This window comes from Chrysemys picta, chromosome 6, assembly GCF_011386835.1.
Source record: "Chrysemys picta bellii isolate R12L10 chromosome 6, ASM1138683v2, whole genome shotgun sequence".
NCBI classification, from domain to species: Eukaryota; Metazoa; Chordata; order Testudines; family Emydidae; genus Chrysemys; species Chrysemys picta.
The window spans coordinates 74,355,516-74,375,359 of record NC_088796.1 but is presented as its reverse complement, the minus strand read 5'-3'; the positions used below and the strand labels follow the sequence as shown (position 1 = coordinate 74,375,359).

The window sequence follows — 19,844 nt, the reverse complement described above, 5'->3', positions numbered from 1 at the left end:
CAGTGTGTCCTATGTAGCTTGGACTGTAGCATCTTCAGGGCAGGACTGCAGCTATCTGTTTGTGTAAAAACCATATAAACATATGGCATGACGCAAGTGATATCCAAGTAATAAAATCCACACCATGTCATCATCCTTCTCCTCTGCAGTCTGAAGTAGGGAGAGTTATCTGTGCAACACCCAGTCTTTAGTCAAGGAGTCTGAGGCCTTGTCTACACTGCCACTTACAGCACTGAAACCTTCACTCAGGGGTGTGAAAAAAAACAGTGCTCTCCTGTCGACTCTGGTACTCCACCAGAACGAGGAGCTTAAACGGAGTCGACGGGAGAACATCAGCCGTTGACTTACAGCAGTGAAGACACCGCGGTAAGTAGATCTAAGTACGTTGACTTTAGCTACGTTATTCACGTAGCAATAGTTGTGTAACTTAGATAGATTCCCTCCCCCTAGTGTAGACCAGGCCTGGAACCTGGGTCTTCTGACTCCTCAGCTCTGTGCCCTAATCACCATGTTACCTACACCAGCATCCACAATCGCCTTGAAATACTCTCATATCATTCCCAAAAAATGGATATTTTGGCACAATTCCATTTTTGCTAAAATGTTCGAAGGGTTTTGTTTTCACTCAAATGAAGAATGAAAACAAATTTTGAAACCTTAAAAGTTGCTGGGAAACAGAATTATTGTCCTTCATTCAGCTCTATACCTAATAGCTCAAATAATAAGGAAACTTCTACCTCCATCACTTGTATACTATGAATGTCCTTCCTCACTTTGATGAAGAGTCCAGCAGTAAAGGGTTCCATCACAAAGGCCAGTATGGGAGGTAGCAACAGGAAGAAACTTCTGCAGATACACCCTAGATTGTCCTTAGTGTTGGATGTTTGGGATTGAACAAACTTCGAGAGCCCAATAGCAGCTCCTTAAAAATGCTTTCCCAGTTGATAACATTCGTCAAATAGAGAACATTCCACTCCAGTATTGGGATGCTGGGGGACTCCCTGACTATTCACAAGAGCTTATCTGCCTGACTAGGAAAAAGGTAGTTGCAAAATGTCAAAATATGATCCATAATCACTAGAGGGGGTGAGTATTTACCTCTCAAATAGGGAGTACTGTTTTTCAGGAATGCACAGATTTCAAGCCGATGAACTGCAGAACTTAGAACTGACTGTAATAAAGATACAGTAGATACTCTGGTTTTAAATGATGCTATTTGTGCATTCTACTAAACAGCAGATGATGTGGTGCATTTCAAAATCTTTCATAGCAAATATTCCATTGTACTTTAGGGGCAGCAGAGTTTCTCTCAGGTTATGTTTGGAGTTGAAAGTTCTATTAGAAAACAAGATTATGTATTTGGTAAATATACAACAGAAAACCTGTAGAATGAATGTCTCAGCTACAGTATTCTAAAGTTTTACACATATTAATATTTTATCCTAGGAGAGAGAGATGCAAATATAATTTATACTGTGTTATCTCCTTTTTAATTTTACTGCACTAAAAGCATTTAGCCTCAGGTCACTGCAAGCAATGAAGTCAGAACCTAAACCAATGCAATTTTGATAGCACTTACAGCTTTTGTTGTTGTTGTTGCTCTGTGTGCCTAAAATAGGACATGAGTAGACCAGAAGTAGTAGTACATTACAGGATTTTTTTTTTTCTTAATTTTACCATGCTGTACGTTTTGGCCTGTACAAAAATATCTATATAGAGAGGTTTGTGGGTTTTTTTAATATCAGAGTTAGCCTCTAAAAATGTAAATACACTAATGGAAAAATGTATGAAACAATGGCCTTGGCTACACTTGAGAATTCACAGTGCTGCCGCAGCAGCGCTGTGAAGCGCAAGTGTAGTCGCGCCGCCAGCGCTGCGAGAGCTCTTGCAGCGCTGCAAGTACTCCACCTCTCCGAGGGGAGTAGCTTGCAGCGCTGCGAGCGAGTGTGCAGTGCTGCAGGCGCTGATTACACTGGCGCTTTACAGCGCTGCACTCGCTGCGCTGGGGGGGGGGGCGTTTTCACACCCCTGAGCGCAGCAAGTTGCAGCGCTGTACAGCGCCAGTGTAGCCAAGGCCAATGTGAGTATAGACCAGAAAGTAATGACACCTTGGCTTAAAGATCAATATACAGGTATTTGTTGAATTGTTACTTAGCAACATTAACAACACAGCATGTTTTGGCATAATTGAACAGAAAGTTCACTGTTTCCCTTTAATAATTCTCCTCTGGACCATGTAGTAAACAGTGATCAAGGACAGAAGCTGCAAAGCCACACAAGAGTTACTGCATAACCCAAATCCTCAATTTACTCTAGAACTAGTACAATATACAAGAAGGAGGGAGAGTCTCTCTTACTCCTGATTGACATGGGCACAAATTAGATCAAACTCATGCCCAAAGACAATAACGTATTTGTTCGATTAATTTTTGCTACCTAGAATTAATGATTAATTTACCAGACTGTTAAAAAACTGCATCTTATTTCCAGTTTGAATTTGTCAAGCTTACAGAGAAAGCATTTTCACTGTTTTTAATAAAACAGGAATTTTCTTGGTCAGCTATCCAACAGAATCCAAATGCTTGAATTCTGACATAAATACACTGATACATAAATACATTATTAAGCAATTAATTAAGCAATTAATTTGTAAACACCTAGAAGATAAGGTGATAAGAAACAGCATGGTTTTCTCAAGAACAAATCATGTCAAACCAACGTAATAGCTTTTTTATTTTTTACAGGTAACAAGGCTTGTGGATAGGGGGAAGTAGTAGATGTGGTATATCTTGACTTTAGTAAGGCTTTAATATGGTCTCTCATGACCTTGTTACAAACAAACTAGGGAAATACAACCTAGATCAGTGGCTCTCAACCTTTCTAGACTGCTGTACCCCTTTCAGGAGTCTGATTTGTCTTGTGTACCCCAAGTTACACCTCACTTAAAAACTACTTGCTTACAAAATTAGACATTAAAAATACAAAAGTGTCATAGCACACTATTACTGAAAAATTGCTTACTTTCTAATTTTTACCATACAATTATAAAATAAATCAATTGGAATAGAAATACTGTACTTACATTTCAGCGTATAGTATATAGAGCAGTATAAACAAGTCATCGTCTGTATGAAATTTTAGTTTATACTGACTTAGCTAGTGCATTTTACATAGCATGTTGTAAAACTAGGCAAATATCGAGATGAGTTGATGTATCCCCTGGAAGATCTCTGCGTACCCCCAGGGTAGGCGTACCTCTGGTTGAGAACCACTGACTTAGATGGAACTTCTTTTAGGTGGGTGCATAACTGGTTGAAAACCATTCCCAGAGAGTAATCATCAGTGATTCACAGTCAAGCTGGAAGGGCATATCAAGTGGGGTCCTGTTCTGTTCAATATCATCATCAATGATTTTAGATAATGGCATAGAGAATATACTTATAAAGTTTGTGGACGATACCAAGCTGGGAGGAGTTGCAAGTGCTTTGGAGGATAAGGATTAAAATTCAAAATGATCTGGACAAACTGGAGAAATGGTCTGAAATAAATAGAATGAAATTCAATAAAGACAAATGCAAAGTACTCCACTTAGGAAGCAACAAATCAGTTGCACCCATACAAACTGGGGAATGACTGCCTAGGAAAGAGTACTACAGAAAGGGATCTGGGGGTCATAGTGGATCACAAGCTAAATATGAGTCAACAGTGTAACACAGTTGCAAAAAAAGCAAACATTTGGGAATGTATTAGGAGGAGTGTTGTAAGCAAGACATGAGAAGTAATTCTTCCACTCTACTCCGCATTGATGGTGGTTAAACTGTGGTTCGCATGCCCCGTATGTCCCCCATTCTCTGTCTACCAGACTGGGGTGGGGGTGGGGGGGGGAGGGGTAGAGCTCAGGACCTCTACCTTGCAGTGAAGTGGTGGGGTACGAGCTTCTGTCAAGTGGGGAGGAGGGTCTCGGGACTTCAGCAGGAGTGGGGCTGAAGCCCCAAACCCCAGCTGCAGGGCTCCGGCTCTCAAACTTCTGAAGATTGTTGTATGCGGCTCGGAGGGCCAGTAAGTTTGAGCACCCCGGATTAGGCCTCAAGTGGAGTAATATGTCCAGTTCTGGATGCCACATTTCAAGAAAGATGTGGACAAATTGGAGAAAGTCCAGAGAAGGGCAACAAAAATGACTAAAATGTCTAGAAAACATGATTTATGAAGGAAGATTAAAAAAAAGGTTTGTTTAGTTTGGAAAAGAAAGAAGACTGGGATGGGACATGACAGTTTTCAAGTACATAAAAGGTTGTTACAAGGAGGAGGGTGAAAATTTGTTCTCTAACCTCTGAGGATAGGATAAGAAGCAATGGGCTTAAATTGCAGCAAGGGAGATTTAGGTTGGACATTAGCAAAAACTTACTAACTGTCAGGGTAATTAAGCACGGGAATAAATTCCCTAGGGAGACTGTGGAATCTCAGTCGTAGATTTTTAAGAACAGGTTAGACAAACACCAGTAAGGGATGGTCTAAATAATACTTAGTCTTGCCTTCCAGTTCTATGATTATGCATCTTTGGAGTTTTGATTATGTTTTCAGTGTTATGGTAAGTCTACACTGCAATCAGAATGTGACTGTTGACTGCAGCTTTGATCTAGCTAGCTTCAACAGCAGCAGTGAAGCTGGAGCAGCATGGGCTAGCCCCTCCTGTACATATCCAGGGTCCTGGGTGGGGTTGTGCAGCCTGTGCTGCAGCAGCTTCACTACTATTGTTATTCAAACTACCTAGATAAGGGCTAGCTTGGATAAGTCTACACATGCCACAGTCACACCTTGCACTACAGCATAGACATGCCTTCAGTGTGGTGCCTGGGGCCAAGGAGCTACCTGGCAATGTTAAATTGGATCAGATATGGCAGTCTAACATAGCTGCAGACTCACTCAACTTATAATTTTGTTGACTGAATCTAGCCTTTATCTAGTCATTTTCTCCCTTACCCTCATTTGTAGGTCATGACAACTAAAAGCAGTGTGACTGTATTCTCATCTCAAGACACAAGACATTACACACACAAAAATCTCATGCAGCACAAATAATTTCTGTACAATACTATCAGCAATATAAAACTAATTTATTTGTGGAGTTTTCAGTGATCGATACATTAAAAAAAATAATCTCTGCATGCTGATACTCACACCTGCTCTTTCTACACTGCTTCGGTTTTCCATTGAACACTTATTCAGGTCAAAGCAAAACAAAATCCAGTGTTTTATTAAAGCAACTGATTCAAAGTAATCTCTTCAGAAACCAACCCCTTATCTTTGTCACCATGAAGACCTTGGCACCTCACATTATGTCAAGAGAAATTAAACAATCTGTATAAAAACCAAAGTCATCTTCCCAGAGAATTTTAAGAATCTAAATCAGACAGAAGGATATAAGAGCTTTACCTTAAAAAAATGAATTTACTTTTGAAATAAAGTGCACTTTACAAACTGTCTGACATTTCCTGTGTGTAAACCAGAGAACATTTCATGCCATGGCGTGCATGCTACTTGCTCTCCTACTGTACAAATGGGGTGGAATGTGCATGTTGCCATAGGAATGTACATTCGCTTTTTTTCCCCCCCACAACAGTTGCTACAGAAAAGTATTTCAATTCTATAATAATTTCTTGAATATTGTATTGGCAAAAAAAGTGTGTGCTTTTAAAGGTATTTGTTCATTTGGGGAGAAAGGGAGGGAGAGCGTATGTGTAATTTCTGAGTACTACAAGAATGCCAAAGATCATGCATAGTCATTAAATACATAGATTATGTTGTCATCTGTATCATTAAATTTCATTCGATCCAGTCCTATTTTTCTGAAGATCAGCTAACTATCCTTGTCTTTCACCTCATGTAAAGAATAAGTCTAGGCCTACAGTAATTTTAACATTCAAGTGGTGGCGTGGGATAGAGAAAGGTGGGATGGGGAGGGAGCCTTCTGAAATATTCTGAAGAGCTTTCTGATGGTTTTGTTACCAAATGGGAAACACTTGGGTTTCCTTGTTGCTAACCTGGTTTGTGAGAGTCAAACTGTTTCGCTCTTTCAGTTTGGAGTCTCCACAGAGACTACTTATGAAGATCATGAAATCAAATTCTTTTCAGAGAAAGCCAGTTTTTTATCCCAGTCTTGACTTTTTCTTCCTTCTGTACAAATGCTCTTTTGTATACATACCGAGTTTCAGGAAATTACTCCCCCTCTCCACCACCCTCCTCTGCAACTTGCACAAAACAAACCCCCCTAAAAATCAACATGGGAGAATAATTGTGTTTTTGTTGAAATGTTTCCAGCTCTTCCACACGTTCATGCTACAAGGAGTAAATGAAACCCTTTGCTTTGGCAACGTTAGTTCCAGGCACACTCCTCTCAGTTTAACACACACACACACACACACACACACACACCCACACACCCACACCAAAAAAGTATACACTTATACTGGAAAGGAAGTCAGCAGCTGCACCAGCAGCAAGCTCATTCCCAAATTAATGATCTTTCACTTCTCCCCTACACAGCTTCCTCTTTTATAACAAATATATAGCATTTCCAATTTCAAAAGCCTTTTACTATATATTGTTTCTTTCATTTACCAGTACTTTGTGTACTCTTAGATCACCCTTGCACAAATAAGCAGACATCTTTGGAATCAAGACTGTGGTTGTTTTGATTCCAGTAAAATCTAAAAAGCAGTCTTCAGATGATTCTGCCAAAGTATTTTTCCCCTCCCTTATGAATGGTTCAATGCTAAAATGAGCAAAACGCTTATTCATGTTCTGTTGTGGCTGCCAAAAGCAGACTTGAAGAAGGCACTAACTGCACTATATTTTTAAATGAAGGCCTTTGAAAAAGTTAAAATCATACCTTCCTTGGATTCATCAGCTTCTGAGCTCATGGTGTCAGTGTAACTCACTGGAGGCCAGATTACAGCTGACGTGCTCTTTGAGAAGCAGCAAGTCAACTTCTCAAAAAAAGGGTGGGTGGGATTATGAGGGGAAAAATTCTGTGAATTCAACAAATCAGCACTCAGCTATGTGCAAAGGATTCCGCCCCTTTCTGAACTGCACACAAGCAACTGTCTGGAAAGCAGCACCTTGCAGAAACTCATTTCCCAGCAGTTAGTTGTAGTTTATGCATTTTACTCCATCCATCCCCACCCCACCCCACCCCTCATGTCTTTCAGTCTTCAGAAAGGGTGGAGTTTTACTTGTTACAGCACGCGGAATGTGTATGAGAGAGCAGAAGTGAGGTGAAAATCATTAAGTCAAAAGCAGCACTGAGTGGTAACTTGAACATTTTATGACAGTGATTGACAAGCAGAAGAGGCCTCAGGCAACTTGCTACAAGCTCCAAATGAAAATATTTTTTTAAACCTAAATTGCACTTTTCACCACTACCTGAAATATCTGAAATTGGACTGGTTAACACTGGAAGATGGTAAGATTTAAAAGTACTTCAAGGAGGAAAAATGGCAGCTTTACTTGCAGGGCCGGCTCCAGGAACCAGCTTAACAAGCAGGTGCTTGGGGCGGCCAAGGGAGAGGGGCGGCACCTGCAGCAATTCGGAACTGCCGCCGCCGATCGCCGCTTCCCCCCCCGCTTGGGGCGGCAGAAATGCTGGAGCCAGCCCTGTTTACTTGTTTGTTTAAGCTAAAGTTTCAGAACAGATTATTTTACTATTTTCCCTCCTCCATGTTGAAAATGTGGTACTATAGATCCTCAAAGAAGCAATTCAGATGTGATTTTTCATGGGGGAGTTTGTTTCCTATTATTATTTCCATTATTCTTCGTACTACATGCCCCCCATATACTGTATATCCACATATAACTTTTAAAGGCCCACTCACAAAATTTTCTGCAGCATAGCAATAGAATGTAATAATGTACATCATTTACAATATCCCCAGACTGCTCATACACAGTACTGTAGATGTTTCAGAGTGGTAGCCGCGTTAGTCTGTATAAGCAAAAAAAACGAGGAGTACACGAGGAGAGAACAAGGAGTGGCACCTTAGGCCTGGGCTACACAAGGGGTGGGGGTTCGAACTAAGATACGCAACTTCAGCTGAGCGAAGCTGAAGTCGAAGTATCTTAGTTAGACTTACCTGACTGTCCTCACTGCGGCAAGCTGACCGCCGCGCCTCCCCCGTCGACTCCGCTTACTCCTCCTGCTGCAGTGGAGTACAGGCATCGATTCGGGGATCGATTTATCACGTCTAGACGAGACACAATAAATCGATCCCCCGATACATCGAACACTACCTGCCAATCTGGCAGGTAGTATAGACGTACCCTTAGAGACAAAAATGTATTTGGGCATAAGCTTTCGTGGGCTAAAACCCACTTCATCAGATGCATGCAGTGGAAAATACAGTTGTGTGGAAAATACACCCTCCAAAAAAAATGGGTGTTGCCATACCAATTCTAACGAGATGAATCAATTAAGAAGGGCTATTCTCAGCAGGAGAAAAAAAACTTTTATAGTGATAATCAGGATGGCCCATTTCAAACAGTTGACAAGAAGGTATGAGTAACAGTAGGGGGAAAATTAGCATGCAGAAATAGTTACACAAAGTAAAAACTATTTCCCCATGCTAATTTTTCCCCTACTGTTACTTACACTTTCTTGTCAACTGTTTGAAATGGGCCATCCTGATTATCACTACAAAAGTTTTTTTCCTCCTGCTGATAACAGTCCACCTTAATTGATTTGTCTCGTTAGAATTGGTATGGCAACACCCATTTTTTCATGTTCTCTGTGTATGTACAAATCTTCCTACTGTATTTTCCACTTCATGCATACGATTAAGTGAGTTTTAGCCCACGAAAGCTTATGCCCAAATAAATATAGTAGATGTTGTGACCAGAGCATATAGTGAAGGTTCAAAAGCAATGAAGGTAATTAATGGGACGACTCTATATTTATTGCTGCCAGACTCCATTTAAACTTCTCTCTGTAGAGTGAAGGAACATTTTTCTATTAGTTTCTTTGATATATGTTTAGTACAGTGCATAGGCTAAAGAACAACACCTAGTGGAAATGTTATGACCCAAGTATAAAAGCAGAGGCAACATCTAGAGCTCAGAATCCAGGTTTGCATTCCCAGCTCAGACACAGACAACTTGTGGGTGAGCAGAATTCGTACCTCCCAGAGGTGTTGAGAGGCTTTACATACACACGTAAAGTGCTTTGGAGGTCTTTGGATAAAAGGTGCTATAAACAATAAGTGCTCAGGTCACTGGAGTCTGGCTAAATAAAGTATCTTTCAAGCTGCAGTCAGTGCTTAGGAAACTCCAACTAGCACAGGCAACCAACCACAAGCACATCAAACCTGCCCTCCACTCTCTCTATAGGTTTCCCATAGAATTCTGAATCAAGTTCAAGGACTTGGTCTTTATCTTCAAGGTGCTTCATGGCCTGGGTTCAGAATATCTAAAAGACCACCTAAAGTTCTAGGATGAAGCCTGTGGTCAACAACTATAACAACTTCATTCCCCTGGCACAATGAAGCTCTACAATAAAGAGAAAATTCACCTGTGTGGAACACAGAACCTTCTTGGGCCTGTCTAAGACTATGGAATGAACTCCCCAAGAACTGAGGACTGTCACACACCTCATCACCTTTGGCTCCAAGTGCAAGTTGCATTTCTTTGACCTGGCTTTCTCTAACAACATGTATACGTAAAAAACCCTAAAACCTTACCAAGCCAAGACACTCCACTGCACATGCTCCTCCCACCAGGAGAGGATGAGAGAAAAAACAACACATGACAGTTTTGCTTCATGCACTACTGGAAGGCAGATATCTTTTATTGGACCACCGTCTGTTGGTGAAAAAGACAAGCTTTTGAGCTTACATTGAGTTCTTCTTCAGGAAGTGGAAGGCACTACAGAGTGTGGTGTAAAGAACCTATATAGAACAGAATAGGGCAATTTTTGGACAATGCAATTGCACAGATAAAACCAAGGCAACATTTGGCTTGCCGACAGTCACTGGTGATGATGTGAGTCAGAAAGAGCCCAGCTTGACTTTCAGATCCCAGGTTGATAAACAAATCCGGTAGTTTTAACTACCAACCGAATAAGTCTGATATGGAATGATTAAGATTCAAAGTAGCAGAACTACAAAACCATTTTTACAGTTGCTTTTCAGACTAAACTAAGTTACTGTGCAGCAAGCCAGGCTGTGAATCTACAGTGCAATAGCTTGCTGTGCACTAACTTTCCATGTGGACACTGCTACCGTGCAATGAAAGTCTCAGAATGTGGCTAGATGCACTACTATTTGAAAAGTGTAGTATGTCAAGCTGTACTTCAGGCCCTTCACTGAGCTATACCAGTGTCCAGATGGCAAATTAGTGCATAGAAAGCTGGTGCACTGTAGATTCACATCCTTCCCTTGGGAAGAAAAAACAATCAATCAATCTTTATAAAACAGATCATCTTGAAAGTCAGTGAGTAACTCCCTCAAATGCATGACTTCAAAAACCCTGTAATATCACCTTTAAAAAAAGACTACTGGATTGGTTTTCCTCTCAGGGGCAGGAGAGAATTCCCTTAGGAGACTTAGACCTAAACTATGTGGCATAACGCTTAGGATTATACAACATTTAATAGACTCTGATAACAAAATCACTCAATATGTTATGAAGCTGGAGGACAAATGGGGTGCAGTTGTCCTCTGTAGAGGACAAATGGGGTGCAGTTGTCCTCTGTAGAGGACAAATGGGGTGCAGTTGTCCTCTGTATAGTATAATGTTTCTCCATCGAATAAAAACATTCAATGGTTGATGATGGCCTAAAGCAGACGTGGGCAAACTACGGCCCGCAGGCCACATCCGGCCCATGGGACCCTCCTGCCTGGCCCTTGAGCTCCTGGCCCGGGAGGCTAGCCTCCGGCCCCTCCCCTGCTGTTCCCCTTCCCCTGCAGCCTCAGCTCGCCCCGCCGCCGGCGCAGTACTCTGGGTGGTGGGGCTGAGAGCTCCTGGGGCAGCACTGGTGCTCCAGGCAGCGCAGTATGGCGGCAGAGAGCGGGGGGGTTGAATAGAGGGCAGGGGAGTTCGGGGTGGTGATCAGGGGGTGGGGGATGGATAGGATTCGGGGCAGTCAGAGGGCGGGGAACAGGGGGGTTGAATGAGGGCAGAGGTCCGGGGGGGACAGGGAACAGGGATCCCGGGGGTGGGCCGTCAGGGGGCGAGAAGTGGGGGGAGGGGAGGCGGATTGGAGAGGGGCCGGGCCAAGTCCCCCTCCCCTAACCAGCCCGCCATACAATTTCCAAAATCCGATGTGGCCCTCAGGCCAAAAAGTTTGCCCACCCCGGGCCTAAAGGGACACATTCACTCCACACCATTCCAAGAATGCTGGAAACAACAGACGTTGGGACCCAAGAGTCCAAGTTTACCCAAGCTACGGATGAGCCATTTTTGGTGAAGGATACACAGCTGCAGAAATATCATGTTTTACTCAGATTTTGCCTCTTAGAGCACAGTTTAAGACTCCTCTGTTTACATAAGTATTTCCTCATTAGATACTCTAGTGTCTAACCCTCTTCCCCTCCATATAGCTCAAATGAATGGAAATCAAGCCCACCAAGAGCAGAGCAGTGAATTCAGCCAAGATGATGCTGAAGCTTAATGTTTAGATACCCAATTGGTTGACAATTGATCAATGGCTTACAAAGGAGAAGCAGCACTGCTATGGGAGGGGTAATAGGAGAAAGCTTGCAAGAGGTGGCAACTAACTGTGCAGTAGGAACAGAACATCTAAAATGGAAAACAAAAACAAAACAAATCAAACAAAAAACGACCAAAAACAAAAGCCCAAACCTTTTTCTGGGGAGGAGGTAGTGGAGGAAACTTTCAGGCTTTATAAGTATATTCTCAGCAAAAATAGGGTACAACCCCAATTTAAAAAAATAAAATAAAATAAATAAATCTTTCAGGCCACCTTTGTTTGATTATGCTCCTTAAATCAGATAGATATAATCACTGGGCAATGCGTCTCCCCACCCTAAGGGCTTGTCTACACTGGCAATTTACAGCGCTGCAACTTTCTCGCTCAGAGGTGTGAAAAAAACACACCCCTGAACGCAGCAAATTTCAGCACTGTAAAGCGCCAGTGTAGACAGTGCCCCAGCGCTGGGAACTGCGCCCCTTGTTGAGGTGTGGTTTTTTTTTTTTTTTAAGAGCACTGGGAGAGCTCTCTCCCAGCGCTGTGCCGAAACCACACAAGGCATGTTAAAGCTCTGCTGCAGCAGCGCTTTAGCGTTGCCACTGTAGACTCACCCTAATTAGTCAACTGTGCTGCTGCCTTCAGGGCTGAGTGTTTGTCTTACTGTGGCTGTTAACAGAAGACTAGAGTACTCCTTTTGATTGTATATTGTAGAAACATGCTTACCTCTAAAAATGCTTATTTCTGTCTGGACCTAGATTACAATGCTTACTCCCACAAGAAATAGTTCTGTGGTCAACCCTATCTACTTTCAAAACTAAATACAAAACTTATTTTAATTTAGTTCTCTTTCTTTCTCTGTCTCTCACACCCACACCCGTTTCTCCTACAGAATGGGAAGGAAGGAAGAAAGAGAGGTTGTATATTGATATTTCTATTGAAATACCTCAGGCACTCAGATACTACCTTGATAATAACCATTTAAGTAGCCAAACAGATAAATTAGCTCCATTTTTACATGTTACTAATGAACAGCTCGCCACCTGCTGAAATGTGCTCGTGCAGTTAATTGACTTGGACCAGAAAACAAAAGCCTCCTAAGTAAACATTTATATTTGTGAACTAACAGCTACCATGTAAGAAACTCCAGTGGCATAGGTGTAGCTAGACGTACTTTTACTTCCCACTAACCAAAATCTTACCAAATCTCCATGAGCAAGGTGAGTTTTTTTTTATTTTTAAAATAAAACCTTAGATAATTGGGGATTGGTCTTGCTTTGGCCTAGATGACCTCCAGAGGTCCCTTCCAACCCTGATATTCTATGATAATATTTCCCACTTTGTTCTATGTAGGACACCAATTCTGCCGTTTCTCTCACTCACATGTCTTGCTTCATAAACTTTCTCTGTTATGTATGCACTTGTTTGCCCTAGATTTTCTATGACGGACCTCAGATTTTTCTCAGGTACCATACCTTACTCAAACCAGCCAGCATGCATTTATGTTCCTAGATTATTACATTCAATTCTGGGCACCATATTTCCAGAAAGATTTTCATTAACTGGAAGCAGTTCAGAAAAGCAACAAAGAGTTAGTAGGGGAATGGAGGAATTAACTTACAAGAAAAGAGGTAAGGAAATAAATGTAGTTGCCCCTTTCCATGGGTGGCAGGTATCATAGGCTGGGGGAGGCTGTGCCTCCCCAAACAGCCAGGCGTGGCCCTGCCCACACTCCACCCCCAGATCCCCTCCTGCCAGTTCCCCTGTCCCATAGCCCCAAGTAGGCCTCGGGCTGGGGCTGGCACTGCGCCGTCTGCCCTCCCTCCCAACGCGCCAGGGCTGGGGGCACTAGCCTGAGGCAGGGGCCGGCGGTTGCGGTGGGGGAACTCTGGGGGGGGAGGGGAGAAAAGGTGGGGCAGAAAGGGTGGGGCTGGGGGGCTAGCCTCCCCCAGCTGGCGATTCAAGCACCGCCCAGGCCCCCTTCTTTTGACTAGTGTCACCCCTCTGCTGAGTAGTTGTAAATGTACAGGGCTTTGCAGGTCAGCTTCCCAGTGGAGGAGAAATCAGTGACAGTCTGGGTAATACTCTAAGTATAACTTGCTTTATTTATACATTGACCATCTCCTTTCAGGATTGGTATAACAGCATACAGACAATTCATTCTTTTCAGAATCACACCTCAACACCAAGGCTCAGTTCCCAGGGAGCAATTCTGCCTCAAAAAAGGGACTCTTATCAGACCCCAAGAAACAGAGCAAACTCTCCTGCCACTCACATACCACCTTGTCTCCCAAAGCTCCTCCTATACTAAAACATAATAATCCAAAACTAACACTACAGCATTTCTTCTGGAATGGTGGTCAAACCATGAAGGGGCATACAAATGTTTAGCATATCTGGCACATAAGTAACTTGCAACCCGGTTACAACTATGCCATGCAAACGCCTGATCTCACTCTCTGCTGACATTGTAAATAAGAAGTGGGCAGCATTATCTCCCATAAATATAAACAAACTTGTTTGTCTTAGTGATTGTCTAAACAAGAAGTAGGATTGAGTGGACTTGTAGACTCTAAAGTCTTACATTGTTTTGTTTTTGAGTGCAGTAATATAAACAAAGTAATAATTCTATTGTGAAAGTGCAACTTACAAATGTAAAGAGATTGCACTACAATACTTGTATGAGGTGAATTGAAAAATACTATTTCTTTTATCTTTTTTGCAGCGCAAATATTTGTAATAAAAATATAAAGTGAGCACTGTACCGTTTCTATTCTGTGTTGTAATTGAAATCAATACATTTGAAAATGTAGAAAAAAAATCCAAAAATATCTAAACAAACAATATTCTGTTATTGTTTAACAGGGTGATTAAAACTGCGATCAATCATGATCTTTTAAATCACGATTACTTTTTTTGAAATCATTTTACAGTCCTAGAAGCTATTTTAGGGGTAGAGGAACACAACATGTAAATATGTTGCTGTATTTTTTTGTTGCTGTTGTTGCAAAAGATGACTGCTGCTTTGTCCTACAGACATGAGTGCAATGAAAAAATACCAGCTTTTATTCAGCCTTTAGGCAGTTTTGCTGTTTTGGGTGTCAATTTTTTATGCTATCAAAAAGGAATTTTGACTAGTTGTGCAACTGTATTAGAATGGTTTAAATGGGTCTGTAGCCAGAAAGCCTCTGGACACAGTAACCCATCTGCTCCTGTCAAATTCTACCCTGATTTCTATTTGCTTTTATTATCTTTTAATGGAAAATTTATGTTTGAAAGTTTACCAAGATAATCCAGACACTGCTCAGGTTTGCCTGTTGTCAGGAATATTAGTGTTTCAAGTGCAGACTATGACTAGAATCATCTTATCAGAAAAAAGATGATTTTTTACATAACTTCAGTTTTTACAGCACATTATCTATTAAGAACAACCTTGGAACAAGTTGCAATCTACACTATCAGTCTTAACAACCATAAACCAACAAGCTGTTTTCAGCTTATCAAGGTTTGCTCGACAAACAGACTGTACCAGAGGATAAGCAGGGTTAAAGCAACACACCAAGACTGGCAGATGCATAAAAGTCTACAGTCATAGTCCCTGGTCTTCACTGCATGCTAACCTCAATGCTCAACCCTGTTTCCCCCCCCTTAACATAGTATGTGTTCACACACCCACTATTGGCTCTCAGTGCCACATGGTATAGCAAGCACTATATTCTGAGCTATAGGTCAGCTTGTGAAGTAGCTTCTGATGTGTGTTGCTACCATAAGGTTAATGCAGTGAAAACGTGCAGCCAACGCCACCCATAATACCATTCCTATGTACTATCTTGTCATCTACCCCCTGGTTAGAAGTGGTCTCCCTTCACAGTTCTCTGCTCAAGATCCACAATCACACACTGTTTGGAATTTCTCTAAGCTTGGTCATGGCCTGTGTTTGAAACAACAATGGCCTCAAGATGCCTGTGTTTCAGCATGCACCTATGTGGTCATATGAACAAACACCTGAGAATTTTGGTGCAGCTTTGAGCCAAAATGAGCAAAACCTATGACTTCAGCAGTGCAAAGAAGCACTCTGAATTGTACAAAGGCCAGCCACAGGATTGAACGGACTCGACATCAATGCAAAATAAAGATATAGTGTCTCAAGGTGAGCTACCAGAAAGTCAGGGATAAGAGTGAGAACTCCGGTGCTGCCCAACAGTCAATTTTACCATGAACTGGACTGCATCCTGAGCATCCACAAGAGCAGAGAGCCCCATTTCAGCATGGAGTCATCCATGGAATTGAAATGAGTGTAGGTTCGAACTTGGATGTCTGCGAAGACAAGACCCACCCAGCGCCCTGGACAGCCAACAATAAGAGAGAGTAGGACCCATTGAATAGACAGAAGCTGGGTGAGGAGTACTTGATATCTCAGACCAATAAGATGATGGAGAACATCTTTGTTATAATGAAGGATATTACAAAATAACCAGTGGGTTCTTAGTCTATTCTAGCTTTGGCTTCAGCTGAGGGTGCATGCAGGGCCATCAAGTTCATCTATCTCCCTATCCCTGCATTCATCTTACAGTGGTTGAACGCAGTAGTGTTTTTATTTATTGAAAAAATTATTCATATAAAGATCTAAAAGGTTTGTGGCCATATCCCAGCCAAAATGTAAGTCGCCATTAAGCTATGTTTAAAGCCAATCACTGCCATCCCAAATCAGCTGCACATTAAAATACCCTGCTACTAGTGCAGAAACTGGTTTATTACTGATCTGATTTTGATCCGTCCCAAAGGAGTAATAAAATATAATTTTTCACTCATTAGAAATTCCAGATGGTCTCCAAGATTCCTTGGTAATGTAAGCCTCCCTCTGCTGCCATTGTAATTTGCAATTCCTATTCAGGAAGTTATCAGCTGCTCTCTCACAAGTCACAGAAAGATTTCCTTGGCGACTCAGCCTGGAATAATTAATTGGTCTTCTTCCATTCTGGTATCTGAAGCAGCACATCATTTTGTAAGGTGGCAGCAGCCTGAAAAGTGTGCAATATAATCACCACAGCTGCTATGTCTTCCAGTAAATGGCTCCAGACATCTCTCCCTTCCCTTCAAAAAACATTTTGGGTCATTGGAAGGTAAAATTAACGCACCATTTCTTCTCTTGGGATAGCTCCTTTAGAAAAGTTCTCAGAGATGTTTGATGGCAGAATGAAAATACAAAGGGAATAGAATTCTTTTGAGATAAAAATTGTTCCTTTTACTTGCTGCTACATAGACAGAGTAGAATTACGTGAATTCAAGGGCACTCACCAACATTTATTCCTTTGCCTGTCAGGAACAAGTGCAAAGGTATAGACTTGTCAAGGGATGCCTTGGCAACTAGGAGACCTGTCAGTGTCAGTAAAAGAATCCTGAACGTGACAGGAGCAGGGACGGCTTGATAATAGAGATTCATAAGGAGTGTTCCAGACTATCAGAAAAGTTAGAGCTGGAGAAGAACCTACTGTAGAGTATCTCTGCCATGACTGTGAAATAAGGAAGTGAGACTTGGAATTTCACAGGAACACGTTTCATAGACTACTCAAGGCCATGCATCATGGGGGTGAAACCCCAGGAATCAGGACCCCCATGGAGTCAAATTCACATTACTATTATCAAAATATAACATAGAACAATTCCTGGTGGAATCAGTCAATTAAGCATGGATCACTATAGCATCAGCAGTAACAGCTTCACTCTATACTTAATCCAATGGGCCAAAAAAGAGATAGATACACTAATGATTTGTATTGTTTATGACCTGTATGTGTCTTATGCTTGCACATACTTTCAACAAGTTACAGCAGCTTATATGCTTACTCTTTTAGCATCAATAAATTTCAATACAGTTGAATTAAAAGGAATTGTTAATGCTTGCCTAAGCTCTACATTTGAATACAAGGCAACAGCCTCAATGCACCATACACAACACTCCAAATGTTCTATGCAATCCCATTAACACACCTGTACTCACTGTACAGCTCAAATACACAAGTGCAAATGGCATCTGTCATAACTATAAAGGGAAGGGTAACAGCTCTCCTGTGTACAATACTATAAAATTCCTCACGGCCAGAGACTCCAAAATCCTTTTACTTGTAAAGGGTTAAGAAGCTCAGGTAACCTGGCTGACACCTTACCCAAAGGACCAATAAGGGGACAAGACATTTTCAAATCTTGGGGAGGGGGGGGGGAAGGCTTTTGTTTGTGCTCTTTGTTTTGGGGTTGTTCGCTCTTGGGACTGAGAGGGACCAGACATCAATCCAGGCCCTCCAAATCTTTCTGAACAAGTCTCTCATATTTCAAACTTGTAAGTAAACAGCCAGGCAAGGCGTGATAGTTTTTATCTTTGTTTTCTCAACTTGTAAATGTACCTTTTTGCTAGAGTGTTATCTCTGTTTGCTGTAACTTTGAACCTAAGGCTAGAGGGGGGTCCTCTGGGCTCTAAGTTTGATTACCCTGTAAAGTTATTTTACAGAGATGATTTTTACCTTTTTCTTTCATTAAAAGCCTTCTTTTTAAGAACCTGATTGATTTTCCTTGTTTTTAGATCCAAGGGGGTTGGATCTTGATTCACCAGGAGTTGGTGGGAGAAAGGAGGGGGATGGTTAATTTCTCCTTGTTTTAAGATCCAAGGGGGTTGGATCTGTGTTCACCAGGGAATTGGTGAAGAGTCTTTCAAGGTTACCCAGGGAAGGGAATTAGCACATTGGGAGTGGTGGCAGTGGACCAGATCTAAGCTGGTAGTTAAGCTTAGAAGTTTTCATGCAGGCCCCCACATCTGTATCCTAAAGTTCAGAGTGGGGAAGCAGCCTTGACAGCATCTCTTATGGCTTTGGCTGTAGCAGACCATGTAGCAGTAAGATTCATATCTTGTCATCTGTAAGTACACACTGATTCAAAATTGTCAGCAACCCAGTCGAACCCAAAGTACTCTCCCATAAGATAACTTATATTGTGAAACATATCACATGGTTCAATCACATGTATGATATTAAAGACACTATAACCAATATGAGTTTGCAAGTAGCACCACCTCACCTTTATTAGGCCAAAGGGACATTCTATCACCATCCTGCAACTTGCTAGCATTTAGTAAAATTGCCTATTGTCATGTTGATGCACATCAAGATAAGGTTTCATCAACCACATTAGCAGAGGGAACACTGGCTCGCCTAAAAATCACAGTTGGTATGAACACTCCATTGATGACTGTGTATTGCTGCGGGCAATGTACAAGCTAGCCCATGCTTAAAACAGGCCAGATTTATGAAATAATCTGATTTAGTGTCAATAAATATGCCAAGGTGATCCACAAGGGCCTGCATAACAATGGAGTAGTATCCTTTCCTCTTAATATATTTGGTTGCTGGCATAGGATGGGTATACGCATCCTATCAATCACATCTGCACAGTTCAGGAAGCTCATTAATTAAAACTGCAATTCTGACAAGCCTGGGGGACAGCACAGCATTAATTGCTTTGCAGACCTCAATGACCACTGTGCCAGCTATAGATTTTCCAACCTCAAGCTGATTGCCAACAAGTTTGTAGCAATCTGGGCTTGCCAGTTTCCACAGGGCAAGCATAACACCCTTCTTGACTGTTATTGGGTCTGTCATCTGGGTGCTCTGTCACTCAAGTACCTGGTCTAGATTCTCTCACAGCTCCATGAATGTGCCTTTCTTCAAGAGAAAGTTCTGGGCCCACTGCTGTTCCTCCCATGTTTGCAGAACAACATGGTCCCACCAGTGTGTGCCTGTGATCCTGGGCCAGAAGCCGCACACTGTGTAATGGTCACATGCCATTAAAATCAGCCACTACTCAGTCCAAGCATCCGTGTTTGCATGATCCCATTCAGATGCTGCTGTTGTACTACTCTTAACTGCAAGCATCTGCCACCATCTTTCTCTGACCCCAAAATTGCCTCTGAAACTCAGGCCATCATCTCATAGCAGCAGCTTGTACAGAAGCATGAAAAAGAAACACTGCCTCTATAAAAGGCAATAGGTCTTGATCCTGGTAATTAGGGAGAAAGGCCACCCATATTTTCAGAATCTAATAGCACACCACCACACGAGCTTGCTTACTGCCAGTAAATGAAATGCCTTGGAAACTGTGT

The 19,844-nt window shown here is 41.9% G+C and overlaps 1 protein-coding gene across 3 annotated transcripts in view; it reads right to left on the bottom strand.

Moving 5' to 3' along the window:
- The window catches only part of TNFAIP8 (TNF alpha induced protein 8), an 82,135-nt gene that overhangs the window by 20,526 nt on the left and 41,765 nt on the right, over positions 1–19,844 (bottom strand). Inside the window, exons 1-2 of one of the 3 annotated variants that reach the window (XM_065550372.1) lie at positions 6,890–6,969; positions 3,083–3,538 (exon numbers count right to left, since the gene is read on the bottom strand). The exons of 1 other annotated variant lie outside the window; for it this stretch is intronic. In XM_065550372.1, coding sequence (XP_065406444.1) covers positions 3,083–3,122 — 40 coding nt within the window. In that variant the 5' untranslated portion in view covers positions 3,123–3,538; positions 6,890–6,969. Of the gene's footprint in view, positions 1–3,082; positions 3,539–6,889; positions 7,041–19,844 lie in introns of those variants that run through there. One more of the 3 variants, XM_005300158.3, reaches the window with a different exon arrangement.